We start from the raw sequence: 19,679 nt of genomic DNA, 5'->3' as shown, positions 1-19,679 counted from the left end.
GCTCCCAATCATGGACAGCACCGTTTCTAGATATCGCTGACCTTCCTATGTCCTCCTCTTTAGATGTTGCCTTCTACACCAGGCTAAATATAAACGTTTCCCGCCAACCCAGGTCAGGTCCCAACACAGCAAGAAAGCCTAGCCTAAAAACCTGGACCTGTCACTCTGGCCTATTTCAGTCACTGATTGGCTAGGGTAGCTGTCACTCAAGACTGGGTCGGTGCCTGGAGGCGGAAATCAGGGAAGCTGGGGAGGAACTGTCCAATCAGGTGCGTAGGCGGAGGGGAAGGGCGGACTCTCATAATCTCGCCTCTTTCTCCCTTGCTGAGCTCGTCCTCCACTGCTCTGGAGTCTTCTTTCGAGATCCCCAGGTGACCCTTCATTACCAGAGTCCCCACCAGCTCGGATACCGGGAGATCCTCAGGAGGTCGGCGAGTTACGCCGAGCGGGCGGCCAGGACTGGCGGGACCCGGTCATCACCTGCCTTGGGGACCTCAGTGCATTTGAGCTGCGGCGCTTGGGGCGAGTCCCCACTGGCGGGTGGCCCTGGGCTCTGCCCCCTGGTCCCGCCACGGGGGTGGTAGATGCCGGGTCTCCGAGGTCAGCTGCACAGTGTATTACCGAGTCCCCTCTGGCGGGTGGCCGTTGACTTTGGCCCTTGGTCCCTCCCGCTGGGTGCGTTGGGAGGCAGGTTCCCCAGGTCAGCTGCAGAGCATGGCCCAGTCCTCTCTGGCGGGTCGCCCTGGGCCCCTGTCCCATGGGTAAGCTGGGCAGCAGGTCCCTGCCCTCTTTTCTCCTCCCTGTTGGCGACCTCCCTGTTTCAGATCTGGGCAGCTTATGTGGCCTGATGCTCCCAGAGTGTGTACTGAGCAGGGGAGGGTCAGTGTTCTGGACCCAGGTGTGTTCTGGTTGTAACATTTGTCCTTAGGGTTCCCTGACTGTCCCTCTTTCTCCCCAGGATAACCTGTGAATCCCACAGACACTCCTAAATGTGCAGGAACCGGTATCAAATCCATTTTCCATTCTGGGACCTGGCTCCTCCTAAGGCTGGCAGCAGACACCTGAAATTCCTATTCCCTCCCACATTCCCAAATGCCAAATGCACCCTCCAGATCACACTTTACCAACCATTTGTTCCAGTCTACATTCAAATAGACAGTGTTTTAATTGTGGTAGTTTCACTTATTAATGAATGTCATTTAAAAAAAAATATTTATTTTTTTAACATGCACAAACATTTCCCAAGAGTGGAATGCAGAGAGGAATGACCTGGAAGTTGAGTTTAAAAAGTACTTATTCCTCTCTTCATCTTGCCCAGACACTGCACCTGTGCAGTGCCTTTGGGCAGAAGAGTTCTTTGGACATTGAACAGGATCCTGTGTCCTCAGTCATTGTTCTATCTTTTCCTGGGGCTGCTGCAAGTTGCCCTAAGCTTCCCTGTGCCCTGCAGGGTGCAGGCAATTTCAAGTTCTGCATCAGCTCCTCCTAGAGGACAGCTTGAGGTGTTTAGTGAGAGGAGCAGCTGGGGACACCCAGGTCAGGCAATGAGATGCTGGTGTTGAGGGAACATGACACTCCTGGTTCCTGCTCTCTGGATGCCCTCAGAGCTTTGAAGGAAGAACAATTTTCTCAAAGAGCAGGGGAATCTGACCCCAGCAAGGTGGAGTAAAGCCCTACAAAGCTCTTCAGCAGCAGGAGGGGGTCGGAGGTTGTGCCTGGTGACAGAAGCCTGACCTGAAGCTGGAGTCTGACAGGTCAGTGTCCAGTGGTGCTACAGCTCCCCGGGTTTGTTGCCTTGGAAAGACTGGCTCAGGTATTTTAGTGTCAGTTTTTCATGAACTGTAAAACGTAGTTTATTAGTAGAGTTGATTAGGAAATATCCCTAAAGGGTAAGATAGAGAGACAATTCAGGAAGGAAAAAAAAAAAGGCTAGAAACGGAAAAGAAAGAAATACTTGGCCTTATATTCCCTTAGTTAAAAATACTTATGAATGTTTTTGTTTACAAGAGTGAATTTACCGACTTTCTCAGATGCCTTCTTTTTTGGGGGGAGGAGGGGAGCAAGTATTGCTAATTTAAAATAGCATTCCAGGACTTTGCTTTGGGAATGCTACCTAGGAATAGAAAAGGGAAAACCTATGTTTCAGTGTGGCTGCAGATATGAATGCCCCAGAAGAAAGTGTGGTAAAAGAGATGTTGGTTTCTTTATTACAAAGATTCAACCTCACTAAGTTGAAGAGGGCCTTGTTAAGTTGCTGAGGATGGTTTTGAACTTATGTTCCTTCTTTATCATCCTCCGGAGTCACTGGGATTACAGGCCTGCACAGTACCCTTTTTCTCCTTTCAGATGTGTTCTTTATGGGAAAGTGGGGGTGGGAGAGTGGTTTAAAATAGAATTCCAGGGCTTGGCTTTGGGAATGCTACCTAGGAAAAGAAACAGGGAAGATTTCTTCCAATATGGTTGCAAAAAGTGAGTACATTAACCCAATTCATTGTGGTCGATGAATTGTTTCATTATAAAAATTCACTAAAACATCTGCTTCTGTAGTTTGCAGGGCATTGGCAGTGGATGGGTCTGTTCTGTACCCTATGAACTGCAGGTGAATGTTTAACACTGATTCTGTTGACAGAACTAGGCAATTCCTAATAGTAGTCACATATGAGGAATGATTACCAAATATTATCTGGGATATAGCAATTAAATAACATATTTATTGTCTGAAAAGGAGTACCTAGGTTTTCCTGTTGAAATATTAAATATAAATGTCTTAAAATTTTTTTCCCTATAAACACAAACATCTAGTTTGAGTGATTTACTGGGTTCTGTAAACACTGAGTCTCTTTAGATTGAAAACTTGGCTGAGGAACAGAGATCTGTGATCCCAATGAGTGTAACCCAAGGCCAAGGTTGCATTTACTGTGAGATGGTCTCCAAGCTTGGGGAAGAGTTTAGTTACCAAGTGGTGGTTCCTCCTGGTGTACTGTGGGTGACAGGGTGCTTCCCTGAGCTGCTTTGTGTTTGTAACCCAAGAGGAGGTCATTGAAGGTCCAGTCAGAGCTCTCTGGGCAGCCTCCTCTACGGAGGCCCAGGCTACTCAGACCAAACCTGGAAGGAGCCCTTTAGACTGAGAAGCTACAGAGCTCTGGAAAGCTGGGGTCCTTAGGCAGATGTGGTGGGGGACTGGATGGGAAAGCTAAGGGGATTCCCTTTCTGAAGGTGCATATTGTCCCAGGGTGTGCATTGAAACAAGGGCAGATTTGAGTGAGAAGCGACTTATTCTAAGGAGCAGTGCAGGACGGGGGAGAACCACAGGTGAGCTCTGCAAGCACCCACAGCTCCTGCAGAAGGCTGCTTTCCTAGGGAGGGGCAAACAGGTTAGGAAGAAGCTGGAGGGGAGGGCTGCGAGGAGGGGGCAGGTCAGATCCCAGGTCAGTGAGTGTTTCCCAGAAGTCAGCCTGTTCTCAGGAGGGGTCAGGAAGGAGGCTGTATGTTGTTTCCAGCTGCCAGTGGGTTAGAGTTCAGGGTCCTGGAGGAAGGAGGGAAACTCAGTCAAGTTTGATTAACAAGTATTTGTTCTGATCACTGAAGAGAAAACTTCCTCTAATTGGTTATGAGGGAAGAAAGAGGGGAGGGATTTTCAGGATCAGTGTGTTTCTTCTGCCATGGGCTAAAAAGGGAGCATCTTCTGAGTTATAATGGGAAGGGGTGTCTGTGCAGGAACTGCTCTAGCAGAATGTAGAGGAGGGGGATTTCTTCAATTATAGATCTTTCACAGGCGTCCCTTTGGCACTTTCTTTTTCTTACGTATCTTCATTTTGGCCAATCCTGAGTTGAGTCTTTTAAACTGAACATAAGGGATGTGCTTTGTTAAAATCAAATCATTGAAGTTGAGGAGGGGGTGACAGGAGTCCCCAGTTTGTAGTTCTTTGCTCTCAGCAGTGTGACTGCCCCTCCTGCCCTGTAGCTAGCATCTACAGTGGGGCAGTGTTGTGGAGCTAACCCCAAATTAGGGTTTGTGCTGACTGGTGGTGTCAGAATTGAACTTTTGAGTGACCAGTGGTTTTGGAGAATGGATTGGTGTTCATCAGACTCACATTGTAGGTGTCAGAAGTGGTTTCAGGAAAAAGGCCTCATAGGCCAGGATCTTCATGTGCCTGCTGGTGGGTGCTTGGGTGACAGTGAGAACTGAGGTCCTGCAGGAGGGAACATTCCACTCTAGGGAAAGGAGAGCACAGTGACCTTCCAGGACCAAATGTCCCAGCTGGTCAGGTTTCCTTTATTCCCTAGAAGAAGCCACCTGGGTTGCATCTACTGTGAGAATGGTCTCCAAGCTTGAGGAAGAGTTTAGTCACCAAGTGGTGGTTCCTGGTGTACTGTGGGTGACAGGGTACTTCCCTGAGCTGGTTTGTGTTGTTTTCTTTATCAAGTCTTGGTGCCATAAAATTCCAGTTTGTCTCAAGAATGTTGGAAATTCTCCCCGCCTCTCACCGCCCCCAAAAGTCCTGGGGCACTCAACCTCTGAGCCACATCTGTGGCATTTTTTTGGAATTTTTTTTTTTTTTAATTTATAGACATGGTCTCACTGAGTTGCTTATGTCTCCCTTTCTGAGCCTAGCTTTAAACTCATGATACTTCAACCTCAGCATCAGGAGCCTGTGGGAAAACAGGCATGTACCGTGTCACCCCACCAAGAATTTAATTTCTTCATTAGTGGAAGATTTTTATATTATCCATTAACATTTATTTGGATGCAGTAATTGGATGTAACAAGCACAGAGAGTTCTTGAAATAATTTTTCAATGCTCAGTCTAGTAAGAATTTATACACCCATATATTCCTGTCCAAATAGGGATGGGTTGGCCCTGGGCAGGCTGCCCTCACTCCCTGCTCTCTCCAACCTCTGCCTGAGAGAGCAGGTGAGTGCAGTGCCAATTCTGTCATTCCTTATAGTTTAACCAGCTGTGAGGAAGCAGAATTTTTCTTAGTTCTTTCTTATTGAGTTTTCAGTACCTTAATGTTACCATTAGTGCTCTATCATTGGAGTTCTATAATGTGCAATGTGTGGTTTCTCTGCCTCAGTTGGTTAGACTCCTGTGCTGTCTGACTCTTTGGGTCTCCCAGTTTCCTTCCCTGTTCCTGCTTCAGGAACCTCACTTGTTTCCAGTTTCATTTTTATGTTTTTGACAATTTCATTCTATTTTTAAATTTGGTCCCCATGTGTGCACCCTTTATAATGTTGTACATATAGGGAAATTCTCAGGTTATTGATTATGGGTAAACTGCACTGTAGTGTGTGGAGCAGCTCTCTCACTATTCATCCTTGTGTGTTTACCCTCTTACCTGTCTATCCTTTTTTACTTCCATGTGGCTGTATATTGCTTTTCACTGAATACCATTAGCATGAACATTTTTCTGTGTATTTCTATGTACTTTGAAATGGTTTTCAGTCATTTTCTCATGGAATTTATTTTTAGGTGATTTTTTTAATCTTTTAATTTTCCCTTTAAATGAATTCATTTCTCTTTGTAAAGACTGCAGACATCTGCCCTGAGGTAGGGTAGCCTTCTTGCCCCCTGTTGCAGTTTGGTGGAAGAGCCTCCTTTTTATAGATTCTTTTTTTCCTTTGAATTTATCTTATTAAATATATCTATAGAACAAGAAGCATGGTGGATTTTGAGAGATAAATTTTTAGGTGTCCCCTCCTGGACACAGGGAATGAGCCTTCTGGAGCCACATTTCAGCAGAGTCTGGCTCCCAATATGGGAATGTGATTACCCCTGTGCAAGTGGGTATTCTGAACTGTGAGTGAGGCAGGCTCTAACCTTAGCTGGTTCAAATGTTTGCTTGTTCTTTCACTGAGTTCTTTTTATTACTGTCATGTAATTTGTTTTTTTATGCACTTAATACTTGTACTTCCTGATTGTCCTCATCGTTGTCTTCTTCTTCTTCTTCTTCTTCTTCTTCTTATTATTATTATTATTTTTGTCGGAAAATGAGTTGACAGATAAAAGTGTGAGAAGGCCTTGCCCTTGAAATCCTGGCCTTTTCCCAAGTGATTTATGCCTGGCTCCCTCCTTCCCAGTCAGGCCTGACCAGGCACACACCTTCTCTGAGGTCATGGTAGGCTGCCTTGGAACCAAGGCTGTAATTCCTCACATATGCATGGGACTCTGTGCCCAGAAGAGGTTCCTAGCCAACAGGGCCTGCTGTGGCAAGCCAGGCTCAGCTCTGCATGAGTGGAAATGTCCCCCTGTTGGGGCAGGTCCCCTTGCAGGGAGGAAGTCCTGCCTGAAAAGGACTTTTGCCAATATCTTGTGTTCCTGGCTTATGTATCCAGGAGCGTGATACATCTCCTGCCAGTCAGGGACCCAGAGTGTGCATATTTGGGTTGGGGTGAGAGAGGGGTCTTGTGGAGCCTTGGCTAGTTATCAGACAGCTGGTGGGATGGGGTGGCCTTCCACAGACTCAGAGGCCTGTATCTCTCACCCTGTGTAGCTCAGAATCCATCTCCAGGACTATGTCTTCTCTGCTGTATGAGGCCCAAGTGGCTCTGGCTCACATTTGTCTCCCTGTGACCTGCAGGTGCTATGAGGTCCACAAGAAGGATGTCAGATCTCCCCAGAAGGCGGAAAATGGTGTGTGGGGCAGGTCTGGTCAGGTGGGAGGTAGGCTTGTTACTAGTGGTGAACCAGCTGTGGCTGGCCTCTGGCCTCCCACTGTCATCTCTATAGTCACCCAAGAGTATCTGAGTCAGATGCTGCTTCAGCTCAGCCCTTGATGGCCATGGTGTGGGCTGGTGCAGGTGGGTTCCCAGTGTGCTGCCTGGTCTGCAGCTACTTGGCAGAACCCTCTCTGCCCAGCTGGACCCCAGCCCTAGGTTCTCAGTGTGAAGTGAAGGCAGCGGGTCTCAGGGGATCCTGCCTTAGGTGTGGGGCTCCTGGGTAGAAGATGCTGTTCTGAGGGATCTGTGTTTCTTCTTCTTAAGGGGTCACCCTCCTTTTCCCCCTCCTATGCCCTACCAGGGCTTTTGGTACATTCTTAATATTCCTGTCCTTTTCTCATATTTATAGATCTGACTCCCCCTCCAAGTTCACAGCATTTTCATCTCTTTTTGTGAATTTCTCATATGATGAAAGGAGAGAACAGTCACATGGAACTTCACAGTTAAGAGAACTTGTGTGTCTGTCTGTCTGTCTCTCTCTCTCTCTCTCTCTCTCTCTCTCTCTCTCTCTCTCTCTCTCTCTCTCTCTCTTTCCTTCCCCAGGAACTGATACCTTATAAAATTGTGGAGAGGTTTCCTTTGGACCCCTGACAGGGTTCCATGTTTTCAACCACTGTATTGTCCCGCTTGGGGCTGCCTCAAGTCCTGTAGGCACCCTGTGTCCTACAGGAAGCAGGCAATTTTAGGCCCTGGGTCAGCTCCTTCTAGAGGACATTGTGAGGTGTGTCATTCAGCTTGTGAGGGGAGCATCTGGAGGCCCTCGGACTGAGGAATCTCTTGGAATAGGCCTCATCTAGACAGCTGCCTCCTAGAGACACTGTCTCCCCCAAGCCCTGTTCCCATTCCTTGGAGACAGGTGGACAGTGAGCCTGTGGATGCTGGTGCTGAGGGGCCAGGTGAGCAGTGATTCCTGCCCTTGCATTCTCTCACAGTTGTGAAGGAGGAAAACTCTCCCAGAGCATAAGGACCACCCATCCCAGTGCAGTGCTGTGCAAACCTGAAGGCCTCGTAGACTGGAGTCATGGTCCAGGTCTCCTGGGAGGGTGATCATGGAGTGTTTTAGTGAGCTTGACCAGGTGAGAGATGTCCAGCTGGCAAGGACCTTACCAGCCCCTTGAGCCTGACACATCTGTGCTCCCTCAGCACCAGCCCTTCCTGTGTTTATCACTTCAAATTAGTCTGCTTACTTATCAGAGACCTAGGTATTCCTTAAATGTCAAATGTATTTATTCAGGAGTGAGGTAAAAAAAAAGAAAGAGAAAAAAAATTTCTATTTGATTATTGTTTTCATTGGACTTGTTTTAGGACTTTAAGAAAAAAAGCTCCTAATAGGTTATGTTGTTATTCTCATTTCCTTTGTTGTGCTGAGTGTCTAACCCAGGGCAGTAGTTCTCATGTATTCTCAAATTGTACCTTTTTTCCCCTCTCCATTTGTATTAGTATATTAGTTATACATAATATTAGGGTTTGTTTTATTTATTTATCTTTTTGCTGTCAGGGATTGTACTTAGAGGAACTTTACCACTTAGCCATATCCCAGGCCCTTTTTATATTTTATTTTTAGACTATCTCCCTAACTTGTTTAGGGCCTCACTACATTGCTGAGGCTGGCCTCAAACTTGCATCCTCTGCCTCAGGCTCCTGGGTTGCTACTAAAACAAACTAAAACAAACCCTAATATTATGTATAACTAATATACTAATACAAATGGAGAGGGGAAAAAAGGTACAATTTGAGAATACATGAGAACTACTGCCCTGGGTTAGACACTCAGCACAACAAAGGAAATAATGTGCAAGCATTAGGTTGGTGTAAATGACTCCACTTCAGTCCCCAGTAATTTTCCTTTCTTCCTACTTTCTTTCTGTTTCCTTACCTCTGCTCACTAGACTTCCATATATATATATATAAATTTTAAATTTATGCTTTATAGATCAACATAATGGTGGAATTCATCATGATATGTCATCTATGTGCATAGGATGATCTGTTCAACTCCACTCCAGTGTTCTCTCATTTCCTGTTTCCTCCCTTATCTCAGTCTCTGCCCTCTTCTTCACCTCCCTCTCTTCTATTTTCACGGGATCCTGCCTATCCCACTTTTTGTCTTGATTTTGCTCTAGCTTCCATATATGGGAAAGAAAACATTCAGCATCTGAGTTTCTGGCTCTCACTTATTTCACTTAGTATGTTGTCTTCCAGTTCTACCCATTTTCATGCTAATGACATACTTTCATTTTTTATGACTGAGCAAAATCCCGTTGTGTATGTGTACCTCATTTTCTTTATTCTTTCTTCTCTTGATGGCATCCTGGGCTGGCCTTGGATATGGGGAACTGTGGTGTGACTTTATCACTGTAGCATGTTGGTGTTACACAGGGAGCTCAGGCTGCTCCCTGCAGGATGGTGCTGAGTCCCAGGGTTTGCAGTAAGAACTGAAGTACATCATGAAGTTATGTGAAATTTGAGGCTGTTCCAGGGTCACATTTGTCCTGCTTCATTTTCCCTGTTTCCGTGTGGAGCAGCTCCACTACTATTTGGCTGACCTTCTGCTCCCTGAGGCTGCTGTCATTTCTCTTCTACATGGTGTTCCAGGTACCATTACTGCACCCTTGATTACTGCCGACTTGAAGTGAGCTCTGTACTCATGAAGTACTAGTCAGACTGCTGTTCTCGTTTTCAAAGTCCTGAGGTATTCTGGGTCCCTCGTAATGTTGAATACATTTTCAATTTCTAAAAAGGAATCATCACCCGGGATTCTGATGGGTTTAAATATAATTGGTAGATTCTTTGGGAGTATCACCACCTTAATAACATTAAACCTTTAGTCCATGAGCATAGAATGGTATTTATTTGGATGTTGAGCTACTTCCACCAAGCATTACAGTTTAGAAAATAAGTTTTAAAATTTTCTATTTGCTATTTATTATGTATGAATTATATATTATTATTGTTTATTCTTCTGTATTTATTTTTTGAGTGTCATTGTAAATGAGCTTTTTAAATTGCATTTCAGAATTTTATGAGTAAAAAGTTGATTTTTGATTATTAAAGTTAAGAGTTTTGTTTATTAATTTTTTCACCCCTGACCTTGGGAACACATCTTCCTCTTGGGTGCTTCCAGGTTTTAAAAATAATGAGTGCTGGTGCGCTGAACTTTGTAGGGCAGGATGTCATGTGGACCTACATTGTGAACTCATTTGGGTTTCCCCAACTTTGCGAAATGGCTTGGGGTCCAGGAACCACCTCGCTGACACATGAGATAGGGTTGATCACTTCAGCCTGTGACAGTTGAGTGGCTGTGGGCCTGTGAGGAGGCTTATGAGAGGCCTCTGTGTGTTAGAGCCCTGGGACTTCTCAGGTATCGATCTCCCCCATGTCGAAGGCTTTCTGGTAGGTACAGCAGTGAAGAAACCCTGTCAGATGTCCTTATCCACTTGTAGTAGAGACTGTAGGGAGCAGTAAGCCAGAAATACAAGGCAAATGGGCACTGTGTCAGGTGGTCACTGTTGACAGGGTTAGAGGTGGCAAAGGGTGCAGAGGTGTCCCTCTCTTCTCCTGTCTTGGTGCCTGTGGCAGCTGTCTCAGCCCATGAGTGGGTCTGAGTCTGTTACCTTTCCCACCTTTATATGGGTGGTGGAGTCCTTGGTTTTGCCTCAGTATCTGGTGCTGTGTGAGTCGGCCCTGAGGTCTGGAATGCTGTGATTTTGTTCCTGGCTTCCCTGGGAGCCCCCCTCTTGCTGTGTTGTCTAGAAGTGGTGAGAGCAGGAATCCTTGACTTGTTTTTCTGTCACGGAGACAGGATTCTGTTCTTCAGTGTAGCCTTAGGTTTTATAGATCCCTGTGGCTTTTTAGGGTTTTTCAATCTTTTCCTGGTATGTGCGTGTTGATGTCATGAAGATGGGTTTGATTTTTGTCAGCTGCTTTTTCTAGATATCAACCCTCTCCAGATGCATGATGCGCTGGTGTTTTCCACGTTTCTTTGGGGTGCCATTTCACTCTGTTGGTGGTATCCAATGAAACATATCACTGTTTAGTATTGATTTGTTTTTAAATTGCACATGTGGATGAGGTGCAGTGAGCTAGTTACACGCCTGTTCCAGTGTGTCATAATAAGATCAGGGCTTTAGCCCTTCTGACCCTTACAGTTATCATTTCTGGGTCTGTGGACTACTCCCCCTGCTTTATTATGAAATGCACACTGACATGTTGTGCACTACATGCTCTGGTCACTTTACTGTGCTGGAGAGCAGTCCTGATGGCCCCACCTGAGTGTATTTTAGTACCTGATACACAGTCTGCTCTTCCAGTCCTGCCCTGTCCCTTCTCCTCTCTCTTCCTTGCTTCTGGTGACTATTCTTGTACTTTCTGTGAATTCAACTTGCAACTTCTCTGAGTGTTTGTACACACAGATGTCTCTCTCTGCCTGGCTTGTTCCACTCAGTGTGGTGTCCATAGTTTCACTCTCATTGCTGCAAACCATAGGACTGAAAACCCTTTGGTGAAATCAAGTTCATCTATTCTTTCTTGAATCATATGGATGGAACAATATCCCAGAAACCATTGCCAAATCCACTGTTGTGAGATTGTGCTCTAGTGTTGTGAGATTTTGCTCTACATTGTCTTCTAAGAATGGGTGAGGCTCACCTCTTCAGGGCTTTGGTCCATGTGGATTTCATGTAGGCACGTGCCGTGAGGGAAGCGTCGACATGAACACACAGTTTCCCGGCCATTCATTTTCCTGAAGGTCCTGTTTACTGGAATGATCCTGGTCCCTTGTGCAACTTTTTTTTCTTGTTTTTCTGCATGGATCAGCAGTGTCCTGGTCCCCCATTTTCCCCTATTGTTGTATATGTCTGCCTTTAAACCAGTGCTACTCTGTCTTTTTTTTTTTTTTATTGGTTGTTCACAACATTACAAAGCTCTTGACATATCATACTTCGAACAATAGTTTCAAGTGAGTTATGAACTCCCATTTTTACCCCAAATACAGATTGCAGAATCACATCGGTTACACATTCACATTTTTACATAATGCCATACTCGTGACTGATGTATTCTGCTACCTTTCCTATCCTCTACTATCCCCCTCCCCCCCGTCTTCTCTTTCTATCCCATCTACTGTAGTTCATTTCTCTCCTTATTTTTCTTCCAATTCCCCTCACAACCTCTTTTATGTAGTTTTTTATAACAATGAGAGTCTCTTTCCATTTCCATGCAATTCCATTTTTCTCTCTCTTTCCCTCCCATCTCGTGCCTCTGTTTAATGTCAATCTTTTCTTCCTGCTCTTCCTCCCTACTCTATTCTTAGTTGCTCTCATTAAATCAAAGAAGACATTTGGTATTTGTTTTTTAGGGATTGGCTAGCTTCACTGAGCATAATCTGCTCTAATGCCATCCATTTCCCTGCAAATTCCATGATTTTGTCATTTTTTAGTGCTGCGTAATACTCCATAGTGTATAAATGCCACATTTTTTTAATCCATTCATCCATTGAAGGGCATCTGGGTTGGTTCCACAGTCTAGCTATTGTGAATTGTGCTGCTATGAACATCGATGTGGCAGTATCCCTGTAGTACGCTCTTTTAAGGTCTTCAGGGAATAGACCAAGAAGGGCAATAACTGGGTCAAATGGTGGTTCCATTCCTAGCTTTCCCAGGAATCTCCATACTGCTTTCCAAATTGGTCGAACCAATTTGCAGTCCCACCAGCAATGTATAAGAGTACCCTTTTCCCCACATCCTCGCCAGCACTTGTTATTATTTGACTTCATAATGGCTGCCAATCTTACTGGAGTGAGATGGTATCTTAGGGTAGTTTTGATTTGCATTTCTCTGACTGCTAGAGATGGTGAGCATTTTTTCATGTATCTGTTGATTGATTGTATGTCCTCTTCTGAGAAGTGTCTGTTCAGGTCCTTGGCCCATTTGTTGATTGGGTTATTTGTTGTCTTATTGTCTAATTTTTTGAGTTCTTTGTAAACTCTGGATATTAAGGCTCTATCTGAAGTGTGGGGGGTAAAAATTTGTTCCCATGATGTAGGCTCCCGATTTACTTCTCTTATTGTTTCTCTTGCTGTGAAAAAACTTTTTAGTTTAAGTAAGTCCCATTTGTTGATTCTTGTTATTAACTCTTGTGCTATGGGTGTCCTGTTAAGGAATTTGGAGCCTGATCCCACAATATGTAGATCGTAGCCAACTTTTTCTTCTATCATACGCAGAGTCTCTGATTTGATATCAAGGTCCTTGATCCATTTTGAGCTAATTTTTGTGCATGGTGAGAGGAGGGGATTCAGTTTCATTTTGTTGCATATGGATTTCCAGTTTTCCCAACACCATTTGTTGAAAATGCTATCCTTCCTCCATTGCATGCTTTTAGCCCCTTTATCGAATATAAGATAGTTGTAACTTTGTGGATTAGTCTCTGTATCCTCTATTCTGTACCATTGGTCTACCCGCCTGTTTTGGTACCAGTACCATGCTGTTTTTGTTACTATTGCTCTGTAGTATAGTTTGAAATCTGGTATTGCTATACCACCTGATTCACACTTCCTGCTTAGAATTGCTTTTGCTATTCTGGGTCTTTTATTTTTCCATATGAATTTCATGATTGCGCTACTCTGTCTTTGTTAGTATAGTTGGAGGAGGTTTTGAAAGCTGGAAATGTGGTGCTCTGCAGTTTATTTTTTTTCTTCTGTTGTTGATTTTCTTGTATTTCCATGTGAACATTAGAACGATACTTCTTACTTTTATGTAAAAAATGTCATTGGTATTTAGAAAGTGATTGAACTGACTTCATGGTTAATTTTTGTGTAGATTTACAATTCCTTTTGCTTGCAAATACCAGATATCTTTACATGTATCATTTCCCTGACGTAGTTTTTAGTTTTAGTTGTGTCAGATTTTGTGGATAATTTCTAAACCTTTTTTTTTTTTTTTTGTTAACATGGTTTTTCTTCTCCTGCTGCACATCCTGACTCTTTTCCATTTCAGATGTGCATTTATTCATATCACTATGCACCCACACCCTCTAATGTCCCATCTATTTCAGGCCACTTTTTGATTCATTTTCATCTTTTAAATGCATTTGATTTTCTCATTCTTTATTATTGCTTACTCTTCTTATATAAAATTTTTTTTCTGTTTCTCTAGAAAAAAACATTTTGAAACTGTTTTAGTTTTGTATTTCACACCAGAATGTCTAATGAATTAACATGTGTGCAGGGAATGAAGATAATAATGCATTTTTTTCAGTTTAATACCATTTTGTGTTGATTTGTCTTTAAAATTGCGTGTGAATGTTTTCACTTCTCAACAATGCATTCTGTCATGAGTCAATTTTTTATATGAATTTCAAACCACTGAAAACTTTCTTTTCTCTTGATCCCTCTCGTGGTTCATCTCTCTGCTAACTATAAAGAAAGGAACAAAGAAGACTTGTGGGGAGCCACTCCAAACACACACTTCACACCTTTAAATCCTGATGCACCATGAGGATCCGAAAGATCACTGTAGTCTGGTGCAATAGTGGCATGACTGGTGACTCGGTCTTTTCCCTCATTCAGATAATAACGTGTGGCACTGGGAGTGGCCCTAGGAATAGGGTGCACCCAGAGGGTGCACTGTTCCTTTGTAATCCTACTTCTTGCCTCATTTGAATGGCTTCTTCCCATTAAAAGGGTTTAGCACCTGCTCCTCTCTCTTTCCATGGACCTCAAAGGTCAGAGGAGTCATGACAGGACCCAAAGAAAAAGGTATTTCTGTCTCTGATTATTTTGTGCAGCCCAGTTCACTGGACTGGGTGTTATAGTTGTGGAATACAACAGAGACTTACCCATATAATGCAGAGGCAAGAAAGAAGTGGCTGTTCCTCCTAGCACCATGTTTATTTATCTCCCAAGTTACATAGCTTGTTGTTACCATGACTACATTATGATTTAGTCTTCTTTTAATCCCAAGTACTAACTAACTGACATAAGGTCCAGGTTAATATAAACACAGAATTCCTTTTCTCTAAGTATATCACCAAAGAAATTAGATAGTGAGCCTGTATAGTTGTCTTAATAGCTTCAAAGAGAAATTGCTGGACATTCCAAGCTCAGGAAACAGAGTGCCTGTAACCGCCCCCCCACCCAGCCCCCAGGAGTTTGCTCACCAGAAGAACGCTTCCCTGTGCATTTCCGCGGTCAGAATACCTACAGGTAACCCTATGCTAGCTATGTCCAATAGTATTATTTAAAGTTCTTTATTTATACTCAGGTGTCACTTAAACATTCTGGTAGTTTATATTTAGGCTGCCTCACCATTCCACATACACCACAGTGTATTCACACAGTCCTAGAAGGAATAGCTATTACATACCTAGGCTGTATCATGTCAGTGCTTCCTAGGGTCCAGCCCCGCACAGCATTTCACTTAACAAGCTACCAAAGTTGATCATGCATTACATTTTTTTGCACCACCATCACTACAGACACCACAATAATCCCTTTTCTACTGATAACCATTTTTATGTAGCCCAAAAATGTCTTTGACCAAAATATTGTTATGTGGCACATGACTATATATTATATAAGCCAAACAGTCTGCTATCTAGAACATATTGACAGGTGTTACACATTTCTTATTCTTATTGGGCTAGGACAAGTACCTTCTATTGATGACTAGGAATTTGATTTGTGAAATGTCAGAAAAGGGTTTAACACTTTTTCCATTGTATTCAATATTAATTGGAGGATATTATAAATTCTTTATTCATGATTGTTCTTTTAATTAGTAGGTTACATTTCCTCTGCAGTAAAGCACCAATAAATTCCAATTGGTTTTCTTGGTGAGCTCAATCCCCAGTTACCATGTTATGACCACCTCAATGAAATGTTGTCTATTAAGGAATTTCTTAGACTCTGTTTTCAGAGGGTTCTTTTTTTTTTTTTTTTAATGGGTTTCAATCATTGATCCTGGAGGTTCTACATTGTATGAGTGGGACAAAATAAAACAATTTCCAGAGTAAAGTAATCGTTCAGAACATAATGTGTTGCTTACTTACACTGTCAAGCACTGTGGCTCTGTGAATGCTTAGTTTGGTGAGATCCCATCCAAATCTTTACCTCTGTCTACCAGCTAAAGTACAATGTAGCCAGTAGGCATTTCTCAGGATAGGTACTGACAGGTAACTAATATTAACTCTCTGTGCACATGATGTTGTAGGGTTTCATTATTCCATGTATTAGACATTCACCCTACAAAGATCTTAGGGGTGACCCAGGAGCATGCCTTACTCCCTGGACTAAAACTGTTTATGCTTTCATGGATAGTTCAGTTCTTATATTGAAATGTGCATTTGGGGAAGTAAGTGCAGACAGAGTACATGTTTAACAACCAAATCATAGACTGAATATTTAGAGATCACAATTGTGAGAACATCTCACATATTAAGAGTAGAGCCCTCATGCTGACCATCTGTCCTCACCTGCACTACATTTTTGTGGGGTATTTTAGACTTCAGTGGTCTTTGAGGATGTAGCTGTGAACTTCACCCAGGAAGAGTGGGCTTTGCTGGAACCTTCCCAGAAGAGTCTCTACAGAGATGTGATGCAGGAAGTCCTTAGAAACCTGGCTTCTGTAGGTAAGGATGATGTTTCTTTACATAATCAAGGATAGAGCACCTGGGAGGGGTTTTTTTTTTTCCTCATGAATTGGAATGTGGGGAAGGGAATACTTTGAAAAATAAATTGGACCTAATGTCATTGCACTTTGCAGTGTAAATACCATACTCCTGGTTTTTTTTTTTTTTTTTGAATGGGTGCATTATAGTTGTTGTTCAAATTGTAAATCCTGAAATGCATTTTGAAATCATGGTGATTCATAATGACTTTTCATGAATTACATTTCAGGAGATGGATGGGAGGACCAGAACATGGAATATCAGAACACAAATACTAAGAGAGACATAAGGTAATTACTCATATGAGGAAATAGCACCATGAGGGAATTCTAGCACATCATATAGTTTCACAAATAAGCAACAAAAACAATCATGAGATAAATTATATTTATTCTTATTTCACCAAATATAAATTTTAATGAAAGATAGATGTTAACTATTTTCAAAAAATATTGACTTGTTGACAGTGTCAACAAACTTCATTTATGATAGCACTGCTTTAGTAGCAGCTATGGAAAAGCAATTTTACAAAGTAATTGTTACATTGACTTTCAAAGAGCATACAATATAGACATGACAGAAAACCCATATTTTTCTTGATATTGGTAATAGTATAAGTGCAATGCTTATTAATAAATATAAAGTATTAATGATCCAACCATAAATTGTACTTTTAATTTTTTTACAGAAGTCATATGGTAGGCTCTGGAAAAATTTGAAAAGATATTCAGTGCAGAAAAACCTTTATTGAGATTCCAAATCTTAGTTTTAAAAGACCATTCCTGCTAGTCAGTTCATGCAAAAGCAATATGTGTGGACAGGTCTTCACATGTCACATTTCCTTAATAGGCCCGTCATATCTCACTCTGCAAACAAACCATATGAGAATGAGGAGTGTGGTGGAAAGCCATATGAATGTAAAGAGAAGATAAAATCCTCCATTTCTCTCACAAGTGTTCAGTGCCACGAGTCAGAGCACACTGTAAATGGACCTAATGGAGATCTGACATGTGGAAGAGAGTTCAGTTGTTCCAGGTGTTTTCAAAAACATCAATCATCTCATATTGGAGAGCAGCCACTTAGATGTAAGCAATGTGCAGGTGCCATTACTATTTCAAATAACCTTCAAATGCATGATCAAAGTCCTACTGGAGAGACAACTTACAGATGTAAACAGTGTGGGAAAGCCTTCACTTATTCATATTCCCTTCAAATACATAAACAAATTCATTCAAGAGAGAAGTGCTATGAATGTAAAGAATGTGGTAAAGCTTTCACTACATTTTTTTTACCTTCAAATACATAAACGAACTCATAATGGAGAGAAGCCCTATGAATGTAAACAGTGTGGTAAAGCCTTTGTTTCATCCACTAAACTTCATAAGCATGAACAAATGCACACTGGTGAGAAGAGCTATGAATGTAAAGAATGTGGTAAAGACTTTGCTACTTTCTCTTACCTTCAAATACATAAAAAAAATCATACAGGAGAGAAGCCCTATGAATGTGAACAATGTGCAAAAGCCTTCATTTCTTCCTCTTCCCTTCAAATACATAAACTAATCCATACAGGAGAGAAGCCCTATGAATGTAAGCAGTGTGGCAAAGCCTTCATTGGGTCATCTTACCTTCACTTACATGAAAGAACTCATACTGGAGAGAAACCCTATGAATGTAAACAATGTGGTAAAGCCTTTTCTTCATCCAGCAAACTTCATAGGCATGAACAAATTCACACTGGGAAGAAGCCCAATGAATTTAAACAATGTGCAAAAGTCTTCACTTGTTCTTCTGAATTTCAGGTACATAAACTCATATTGCACAGAAGCCATATGAATGTAAGCAGTGTGGCAAAGCCTTTACTCAGTCCTATAACCTTCAGTTACATGAAAGAACTCATACTGGAGACAAGCCCTATAAATGTAAACAATGTGTAAAAGCCTTCACTAGGTTCTCTAAACTTAAAATGCATGAAAGAACTCACACTGGAGAGAGGCCCTATGAATGTAAACAATGTACAAAAGCCTTCACTTCTAACTTTTCCCTTCAAATGCATAAACAAACTCATACAGGTGAAAAGCCCTATGAATGTAAGCAGTGTGGCAAAGCCTTCTCTTGGTCATTTACCCTTCGCATACATGAAATAAGTCATACTAGAGAGAAGCCCTATGGATGTAAACAATGTGATAAATTCTTCACTACCTTCTCTTACCTTCAAAAACATAAACAAATTCATACTGGAGAGAGGCTCTATAAATGTAAGCAATTTGGCAAAGTGTTTAGTTCCTATGATACCCTTCACTCACATGAAAGAGCTCATACTGGGGAGAAGCTCTATGAATGCAAAGAATGTGGAAAAGCTTTCTCTGCCTTCTCTTACCTTCGAAGACATAGACAAATTCATACTGGAGAGAAGCCCTATGAATGTAAGCAATGTGGCAAAGCCTTTACTTCCTCTGATAACTTTTGCAGACATCAAGAAACTCATAGTGGGGAGAAGCCCTATAAATGCAAAGAATGTGAAAAAGCCTTCATTTTCTTCTCTTACCTTCAACAACATAAACAAGTTCATATTGGAGAGAAACCCTATGAATATAAACAATGTGGTAAAGCCTATAGTTCATCTGGTACCCTTCGCAGACATGAAAGAACTCATACAGGAGAGAAACCCTATGGATGTACAGAATGTGGTAAATCCTTCACTCAATCATCCTCCCTTCACTCACATGAAAGAACTCATACCAGAGAGAAGCCCTATGAATGTAATCATTGTGGCAAAGCCTTTATTAAGTCCTTTAACCTTTATGCACATGAAGGAATTCATAGTAGAGAGAAGCTCTAGGAATGTAACAACATTGAAAAGCCTTCACTACTACATCTAGCCTTCAAATACTTAATCCAAATCATACTGGAGAGAATCGTTATCAGTGTGAACACTATGGGAAAGCCTTTTTCTTCATTTAGTTACCTTTGCTCACATGAACCAACTCATATAGGAAAGAAGCCTTATGAATGTAAACAATGTGGGAAAGCCTTTGCTTCAACCTGTGAACTTCCTTCCCATGAAAATCTCATCCTGGAAAGAATATTTACATGACTATGTAAACATCATGATACAACTTTTAATCATTCCACTTATCTTCATGTGTTTGAACAGACTCATACTAGAGCAAAGCTCTATGTAAACTATGTGTTAAAACCTTCATGGTGGGGTTGTGGCTCAGTGGTAGAGCATTTGCCTACCATGTGTAAGGCACTGGGTTTGATTCTCAACAACACGTATAAATGAATAAAA

The 19,679-nt window shown here is 42.2% G+C and overlaps 1 protein-coding gene across 1 annotated transcript; it reads left to right on the top strand.

The window, feature by feature from the left end:
* Positions 1 to 282: 282 nt before the first annotated feature.
* On the top strand, positions 283 to 18,468 carry LOC144378589 (uncharacterized). Its single transcript, XM_078053102.1, is given in 6 exon segments — positions 283 to 371; positions 959 to 1,754; positions 16,219 to 16,345; positions 16,614 to 16,674; positions 17,234 to 17,675; positions 17,677 to 18,468. Coding segments are annotated over 4 exon segments (1,182 nt in total). The 5' UTR covers positions 283 to 371; positions 959 to 1,754; positions 16,219 to 16,311; the 3' UTR covers positions 18,322 to 18,468.
* The last annotated feature ends 1,211 nt before the right edge of the window (positions 18,469 to 19,679 follow it).

The sequence above is a fragment of the Ictidomys tridecemlineatus genome, chromosome 1, assembly GCF_052094955.1.
Source record: "Ictidomys tridecemlineatus isolate mIctTri1 chromosome 1, mIctTri1.hap1, whole genome shotgun sequence".
Classification (NCBI taxonomy): Eukaryota; Metazoa; Chordata; class Mammalia; order Rodentia; family Sciuridae; genus Ictidomys; species Ictidomys tridecemlineatus.
This window is presented reverse-complemented; position numbering and strand designations above follow the sequence as displayed.